This window comes from Buceros rhinoceros, unplaced genomic scaffold (assembly GCF_000710305.1).
Source record: "Buceros rhinoceros silvestris isolate BGI_N320 unplaced genomic scaffold, ASM71030v1 scaffold17210, whole genome shotgun sequence".
Taxonomy (NCBI): domain Eukaryota; kingdom Metazoa; phylum Chordata; class Aves; order Bucerotiformes; family Bucerotidae; genus Buceros; species Buceros rhinoceros.
Window position 1 is genome coordinate 282 of NW_010389196.1, and position 9,063 is coordinate 9,344.

Consider the following 9,063-nt stretch of genomic DNA (forward strand, 5'->3'; position numbering starts at 1 on the left):
AGGAGGTACCTCCCCGCCGACTCTGCTTGAGGACAGCTGTGGTGGGGGACAAAGCATAGGGCAGGAACCTAAAGAGGCAACACAAACTGTGCGTCTCCAGCAGACCTGTTTTCCTTGGTTCAAAGCCAAAACCCACCACAGACCCGGAACACCCTGATTTCTTGACTTGGGGAAGGCATGATGTAACCCTGGAGAGCTGGAGGGAGGACAGAGCTGGGCCGGGTGAAAGCTGTGTGTGTGGGAGAGCATCCCCAGTGCAGCCACCACGTGGTGTGGGAGCTCCCCACGCAGCAGGACAGCTTGCTATCCCCAGCCCGAGGTCTGTCCTAGCTGTTACCTAAACTGCTTGAGTTCTCTCGACCTTTTGACACAGGAGGAAGTCCGGCCAGCAGACCTCAGCGGGCAGTGGGCTCCAAGCAGCTGAAAACATGCTGGGACCGTCCCCTCTTCCACAAGAGTGACTGTACCTGTAGCCAGAAACGAACTGGCACAGGGGATTCCACCCTGCTCAAAGGTCTCCCAAGAGGCTGTGGGGCTTGTGTTGCTGGGACCATGCACCAACGCAAGGCAGCTGGCACTGGCAAGGCACTGCACCAGCTGCAGGAACGGGTTTATAGACAATGCTGAGAGCTGTGGTCCCACAGGGCACATAATCGGCACGCTCCTGCTCAGCACCGGTGCCCTGGGAAGTGGCAAAAGTACAAGCGCTTTAACTCAGCACTCTTTTCTTCAACCCACAGACAGAACTTCATGACAAAAGGTAACAACCCACCATTCCTTCATCTAAATCAGCGTGAGAAGATGTGAAGGTGGCCAGTAAAAGAGGTGAGTTGAACAGAACCACCGATTTTCATTTCAGCATTGTGACATCTCAAGGCCCCAGTAATGCCCAGAGCAGCTTTCTCGTATAAGCAGCTGCTTGGCAGGACGGTTTGGGCCGTCTCAGAAACCCCAGCATCTCTCTGAACGGGGCCTCCCTCACTTCTGCCCCTGCTACCCAAACCAGTGGTTACACTCGTGGAATCGCTCCTCCCTCTGGCACCCCACGCCTGCTCACCCCCACGCAGCACTCTGCTAACTGCACTCATGCCACACACGCCGGGAAGCGCTGGCTCTGCTCTGGCGTATCTGTGTTTAGCTAGAGCATCAAACGCCTGTGAGAAGGGTGAGGGAACAGGAGACTCTTCTGTCCTTCCACTGAGGTTTCCTCTGAGGACAGGCAATGATGGCATGTACCTCTGCTCACCCGCAGATCTAAAAACACGTTATACACTGGTGGGCAAATAATACTGCGGGGCCCTTTTCCGAAAGGCTTAAGGTGGGACTTCCAGAGGAGCGGCCCTGCTCCCGCTGAACTTTGTGGAGGCCTGGATGCATCACTGGAGGCTGCCTGAAACTCCAGCCGTTGAGCCGCACCCGAAGCTCAGGGCACGGCCAGGGCAGAGCTCTGAACCCACCTCTTCCCACCCAGTCCCCAGGGTTACAAGCATTTTAAGCATGTGGTCACAAATCCAGTGTCTCAGTCCGGCAGTCTAGCCAGGGGCTCGCCTCCCTGGTTAATTCTGGAACAGCTGCTAACCTCAGCGTGTGGTGGGAGCGAGGGAGCAATAACAGACAAACCAAATGTGAAAATACTTCCTAATACAACTAAATCAGTCCTGCATCTCTGGCGCCGTTCGGCAGGTGAACACGTAACACAGTCATACAGAAATGTATTTGGTCAAGGTAAGCAATCAATACTTCCTGATAAAACACATTCTCTATTAATGCTCTTTCACATTTAATACACATGTAAGTTAAATCTTCCACGTATAAAATTCCAGCTTATCCTCAGCGTGCCTGGTCACGCTTCAGTCCAGCAGCGGGGCTCGACACCTTCGGCTCCCAGCAAAGTGGCGGGGGACCAGAGCTCTCTGCAGGAGAGCCTTGCACATCCCCGGCAGCGCCCGCGTCTGCAGGTCCCGTTTGAACAAAACCTCGCTGGCTTCAGTGGGAATTTTGCAGGGGTGAGTCCGGCACTTGCAGCCTGGTGTGGAAGCCACCCAGAGGTCATACGGCATTCCAGAAAAAGAGTGAGTTAGTGAACACAGAAAGTAGTACAACTGCATAATTCCGTGTTGTGTTTGCTGGCCACCGTATCAACGCTCGGCTGCTCAGGAATGACTCTGTCGATAAGCAGGGGGAGGTAGCAGAGGGCAGCCGGTGTTGCAGCCTCCTGGACGCAGCCACCAGCGCTGGCTCTCCCAGCATTACGCGCGGCTGCCCAGAAAGCACTCTGCCGATAGGCGGGGGGAGGTAGCAGAGGGCAGCCGGTGTTGCAGCCTCCTGGACGCAGCCACCAGCGCTGGCTCTCCCAGCATTTCATGAATTCCTGCCTGTGCCGCTGCCAGCCCGAGCCCCGCTCTCCATGGAGCCCCCTGGAGCCAACCCTTCACACCACTCAGGACAGTTCAGATTGCAACTGTGCCTCTGCCACGGGACCCGAGCCCTGCACAGGGTGCAGGGTGCCTCCGGCTGAGCATCCTGTGCTACCTGCCATGTCCAGCCCTGCACCTTCCCCGCTGTGCCGTCGCGCTGGCACTTGCCCGAGCAGCCACGCGCTGACCCAGGTGGTGCGGCTGATCCGGCTGGAAAACGGCCTGGCCCTAGAAAGGCAGCGGGTGACTCCCCAGCTAGACCAGCCCCGCAGCCCAGCCCCTGACGCAGCTGTGCCCAGGGCTCGTGCGGGTGCCACGTGGCCGCGTGCGTGTGGGTCCCAGCCACCCGCACCTCAGCAGAACGGGCACAAGTGGCTGCTGGCAGACCTGACGGGAGGGCTCTGCCTCCAGCTGGCACTGCTCTCGATTACGTCTCGCGTTACGGTACAGCGGAGGCAAGTCAGCCCCAGAGTCTACTCGTAAGCCACAGCCAAAGCGCTGGATGCTACGAGGAAAAAGGTTCCCCTGAAGCAAGGCTCTGTTCAAAGGAATGGCATCTGCTTTAGCCAGAGAGGAAAGAAAAACTACCGAGGGACTTAAAGCAGGGGTGGAAACCACTGGTCTTACACTTTATTTTAGTAAGCAAAACGGCTGTTGCTGCTGTACAGTGTTATACGATGAACTGCCACGGCTCTCACGTCACTAGTCCATAGAAAAAGGTGCTGCAACTACCATGTTCATGCCTGCATGCCGAAGAATGTACAATGGTGATTAAGCTGTTTCTCTTCCACTTGTCTTTGACACTCTCAAACTCCGACTTTTTCAGTGCAGACACTTCTGTGCGTACTCAGGTCCCACACACCGTCCCGGTTATGGAAAGTCTTTGCCCCAGGCTGGAAAAATCAAGTGCTATGCACCTCCCAAGCCACCATCATCACCGCTGTAAACCACCAGCGAAACCTGCTCTCCTCAGTAACCTTGGGAAAAAAGCCTTTCTGAAAACCTGCTGAAAAGGAGGAGACGTTGCTAACAACAGGGTTCTCAGAATGGCGTGAGTCGTTTCTAGGAGTTGTCCAAGCATGTTCTCTTTGCTCGCTCTTTGTTTTTATAAAGCTAATTCTCTATAAAAGGGCTTTTGAAGCGTGTGACCCTCACTTGGCGATTTTTAAAAAACTGGAAAAAAGGAGTAAATTTAGAAACATCTTGCTCGATTGTGGAAAATGGCTGTATTACAACAGAATCCCCTTTGCTTCTTATATTTTCAGTACAAAAGGCAAGGAAATAAAGAGACCCTGCACAGTCACAGTCTAGCACTCATCCGAGCCACTTTAATCCACGCAAAATAGGTATAAAAGACGAGGGGTCTTCTCCTTTTTCCGAGACCCTGCCAAACCCCTCTGGGGAGCAAGTCCCTGCCTCAGTAAAACCTCACGAGTTCTTGTATCAAGCAGCAGTATTTCAGCTCCCCTCCAGCGAGGTGGAAGTGCCTGCACCAGCTCGAAGGCCCAGGGAGAAGAACAGGAACAGGTCCAGCGTAATTTTAGGAGCCGGGTGTTGGTTTATACCCTTATGGCTTCAAAGTTAAATTGCACTTAATTCACGACGTCGTGAGGTTTAATTGAGCCGTGTATTAAAAGCAGCGTAGCTTGCGGGCGGTCGTCCTGCAGAAGCGGGACCGGGGATGGCTATGTTTTAATTGGCTCGTACGAGAGCAGCGTCTGCCTTTGGATCACGCGGCGTCGGGGTACCGGGGTTGGTCACAACGCGTACTGCTGACACGGATTTCTCCCGGTTACTAACCCAGCACTTGTAAACTCAGGTGTCAGTAAAACATTACCAGGTCTGGCACCCATCCTCCCCAGACTTCCCTCTTCCCGTTATTTTTGTTAAGCCTTCACGTGCACTTCTGCAGCACCAACCACTACTGAACTCGCGAGGAATCTCTCCAGGTTTGATGCTTTGTCAAATCCGGCAGCTGTTGAACTAAAAAGAAAAGCGTGGGTGACGTTTGCTCTCTGCGCTGGTTTCCCCAGAACGGTCACTGGTGAGGATGTGGCACTCTCACCACACATCCGACATTCTCGGTACTCTACATTTCATGTCAGCGAGCGCTACACTCGAACACGAATCGAAGAGACAAGTGAGCGACACAACTGCTTCTAGACTGAGAACGGCAGAATGCTACCAAGACAACTCCACAGAAAACCCACCGAAGCAGGAGCAAAATTCAGGTCACTTTGTAGCAAAGCTCATCACAGATTATTACTATTAGGTTTTATTTTTTTTTTTAAACTGTTTTGTAAAACTTTTATCCTGGGAGCCAGATATCCCCATGTGATGTGCTAATTCCAACAGGCTAACGTGGGACCACCTGACCCCACCTGGTACCAAATGCTTCTGAACTTTTCAGCTTCTTGGAAAATCACTGCTGACTGACACCCATCTGTTGGTGATCGGCTTCTGGTTCCTCTTCTTCCACATCTGCGTTATATTCTTCAAATGCATCATCATCAACATCTGGAAGCCCAAGTAACTGCAAAGAAGAGAATAAACAGTGTAATAGCGAATTAGCCGCTCGTGCAGCGTCGCGGCACGTCTTCACACAGTGCCGGGGTGCCCCTTCTCGAACACCCCAAACCCTGGAATACAGCACTGCGTAACAAACTCAACTCGCCTTCTCTCCCGCCTGCAACAGAGGCTTGGAAACGCATCCTCACACCACGTGAAGTGCTCAGAGACCAGAAGATAAATAAAACCAAAGCAAAGCACTTGCAAAAAGCTCCTCATTCTTCCCGGAGGTCGTACCACGAATTGCTGAGTGTTTAGACTCAGCAGTGGTTTAACTTCAGAAGGAACCACGATAATACTGTAGCAGGAGTTACCTCGGATTAAGATTGTGTTCAGCAACCCTGCGAAGCGGATAAAGAACGCATCCTCGCACAGAACTGGCGGGTACAGAGCAGGCAAGGAGACCCTAACACCTTACAGATGCCACCAGGTTGAGTGCTCCTCTTTTACCCCTCGCTCCACCACACCAGATGAAGCCTTGCACGCTGGGTGAAGCCCTCGCAGTGAGAAATACTGCGTATTCAACTCCAAATTGCCCAAGTCCCTTTACATTTCTGCCAGTTGGATGTGGGCTGGTGAAGAACTGCCAGCCCATCTTCCTTGGACAGGGTTTGAATGCCCCTAGCTCAGAGCTCTGATCACCGCACCAGCACTTGTTCGCCACAAGGAAACAGAGCAGCGATGCTTGACCCCAAGCAGCGATGTTTGAACTTCTCCTCTCTCCTCCAAAAGGCTGCCAAGCCAGCCGAAGTCAGAAAGGCAGATAAACCAAGTAATAGTCAAAATAATGCATCTGTTGTGGAAATCTCGTATCAGCATCCTACGCTGGCAGCTATTAATATCCACAGAGCCAAGCTGCAGGCCAGGCATTTCTGGGAATACCGTGTATTTAGCTTGCCAGGGCTGGAAGAGCAGCACAGACGCACGCAACACCCTGTTTGGAGAGTGACACAGCTGAGAGCTCTCGGAAGAGGCAAAACCCAGAAAAATCTGGAGAAGAGTGACGCTTGCTGGGTGGCAGCATGAAAATGAGAAGGCTGTGATGAGGCAGATTTTTAGGGACCTAAGCTAGTACAGTCCGTGATCCACATTCAAAATTATCCAGTGGGTATAAAGACAACACAGAGAATTGTCTTCTGGGTCCAGCGAAGCGTGTATCCCCCACTGCCACTGGAAGAAAATCGGCTTTTGAGTTGCAGGGTTTCTTCGGCAGGGAAACAGAAGGAGAACTTGCTGACCAAACCCCCTCCTTCTGTTGAAAAAATACTTATGGAGAGACCCCAAGCAGAAAACATTCTTGTTTTCTGAGCAGGACAAAGGGTGAGTATTCCTATGCATATGTATTTTTCAAATCAAATGCTTAACTGAGCAGAACTGAGCTGAGACAACGTGCGCCCACCACCTTCAGCAAAGAAACAGCTTGACCTTGTCTAGAGCAGGATTTAGAGGTGCGGTTTAGCTGCTGAGGGTTAACCAACACTTTTAAAAAGCCTCATCTAAACAAGTCTCCTGCCCTGGCCCTGTGATGGCGCCCTCAGAACATAAGGAAGAGAGATCTGAGAGCAGCGAGGGCCGGCGAGCTGCCTCCCGCGGCAGGGGATAGCTGCGAGCAGAAGACAAGCCTGCCCCTCACCGAGAGGGACACTAACCGTGGGCAGCCCCGCTCCCACTGCCCCAGAACACGGGGCCCAGCGGAACGAGCAGCCAGTCCCTCCCACACCACAGCCTCGGGGGAAACCTCTGGAGGAGACACAGCTGGGCTGTTACCAGGAGTGTGCGGAGCAGGGATGAGCTGGGTTACTGGGCAAGAGTCAGCCTGGGAGCCCTTGGCTAAGGGAGGGCGGGCACTCGTGTAGAGTGTGAGGGCACAGAGAGCTGCAGACGCACCGCTGGTGTCTCCTCCTAAACACTTCCCTTCAAAGGACCCCAGCAAAGCCTTCCAGAACTGCCTCATAACCCTGGCTGTCCAGCTGGAAATACCGAAATGGAAAAGACTTTCACAGGGTGCTTACCAAGGACGTGCTGAACGCCTGGTCCCTGCCCAGTCCCTCGGACTGAGCAGCCAGGACCAGCAGGCACTGCAGAAGAGCCCGCTCCGACCTTCAGCAGCAGTCTTCCCAAAACCACCGTTTTCCACACTGAAATCTGCCAGACTGGTCTTGGCTGGGACAGTGGAGAAGAAACGCCCCACAACGCACTGTTCCCTCCAGCTGACAGCACGGGGCTTTCACGAGCACACGGGTCCCGCCGAGAAAGGCTGGGGGACAGCGCGAAGCAACGCCAACGACATAATTTCCCAGTACTGATGAAAAGTGGGTTTGTGCTGGCAAAGGCCTGAGGTCCCAAAATAACTGTTTCCGTACATCTACCGTGACACCTGTCCCTCACTTCAAGAAACCCATCCCACCAGGCACGGGCTGTTTTCACCACTCACCACAGGGGGTAACGCTCCTTGTCAGACTGGTCTGCGCCCAACCAGACCTCCGGTGATGAGCCCGGTTTGGTCAGGCTGGTGCAAACCCCTCAAGGCCAGAGTCAGAGGAGAATCTAAGAAACTCGGTCTTGGTGGCGCCCCCCAGAGAAAACAAAGGGGTCCTCGGTCACCACCTGCAAGAGGTCTCTGCCAGGTGAGGACATTGGTTTTGAGTAGACAAAGCACAAGGAAATCCTACATCTGGGAAGCACAACTAGAACCGTGCAGATTGTAAACAGAAGAGTCTTTCACAGGAGCATGATGAGAAGAAAAAGTGCCCAGCCGTGTTTGTCCTTTAAGTCTCCTGAAGACTTTACGTAAGGACTCGGTGTCTTTGGCAAAGTCGGGCTGCAGCTCAACCCCGATTTCTGTGCTGGGTTGTGGGAATCACGGGGTGAAACGCGATGTACTAAGGAAGGGCCCAGACTAAACAATGGGTCCCCTTGCTTTGGGCCTTTTTGTGCTGACAAGCAGCTGAACTTGGTTGGGCTGAAGCCGATTTCTCAGGAACTTAAGCTATGCTGAAACAAATGTGGTTTAAATGACATACGTGATCGGTACTGATCTAATTAAGTGCTTTTGAAGTCTTCTCCAGTTAAACCAATGGAAGTTTCTCCTCAAAGGGAGCTTTTCTGAGCAGGAGAAAACAGCTACGAAGATCCAAGAGCCGAGAATTGTTCTGGGAAACATATTTATATTTTTGTATGTTTTCACGATCCCAAGCAGCTGTACTGACGGATCAGATTTCCAGCCCTTTCTAAGAAAAGTGTGCATCTGTTCTATTTATTTCCAGTCTCTCACTGGATTCCTTAAAATGATGCTCTTTTATGTCGACCAGCTGTGGCAGTCCGTGGCAAGGCAAGGCAAGGGTGTGAACAGGGAGGGCCAGTGTTTCCGTATCAGAGCTCCAGGCACTCCCTCTCGCTGTAAATACTTGCGGTACGTTTTCACTCTTCTCGACGAGGCAGCCAGGCAAAGAGAGGAGGGAGAAAGATCTACGCTTTCAGCTGAGTAGAAAAACGCCATGGGTCAGCTTTGCCCCAGGAGCACGGCTCTGCCAACCAACTCTGCTTCGCACCAGCCCCTTACCCAGCCCCTGGCACCCGAAAGGAGAGGATGTTCAACGGGAAGGTTTGGCAAAAATGAAGGACAACAGCCAGCCTAGGTCACCTCACCCTGGCGAAACCAGGTTCGTGTCGAACAGGGACAGAGACAGCGGATTAGCAGCGGAACAGGAAGACACAAGCCCCCTCCCCATACAGCCCAGCTTCCACCCCAACTTCTTCTCAAACAGTGACCAAACCCGCGTTTGCAAATACCAAGTGGCAACCACCCTGTCAGCAAAATCCGGATCACCTGGGGAGAAAGAGCCAACCCCAAAATAAAACAAACCACTCTGCGCAGAAACCGCACTTCCAGCCTCCCCGAGGTTTCCTCTGGCTGCGCAGACCCCTGCAAATCTCCCCAGTCCCACTGCCAGGAAATAACTCCACCGCAAGTCCTGTGGCGCTGACTCGCATCCCGTTCCAGGGAGTCAGAGCGAGCCGCATCAGCCGGAGGGGAGCCCCTGCCAGCTGGGGAGCGGCGCCACCGGCTGGCGCCGCA

At 53.2% G+C, this 9,063-nt stretch overlaps 1 protein-coding gene across 1 annotated transcript in view; it reads right to left on the reverse strand.

The window, feature by feature from the left end:
- Window positions 1-4,839: 4,839 nt before the first annotated feature.
- Window positions 4,840-9,063, reverse strand: part of MTURN (maturin, neural progenitor differentiation regulator homolog (Xenopus)) — a gene marked incomplete at its 5' end in the record, with an annotated part of 4,677 nt that continues 453 nt past the window's right edge. The window contains one exon of the mRNA XM_010133418.1: window positions 4,840-4,950. Coding sequence (XP_010131720.1) covers window positions 4,840-4,950 — 111 coding nt within the window. The remainder of the gene's footprint in view (window positions 4,951-9,063) is intronic.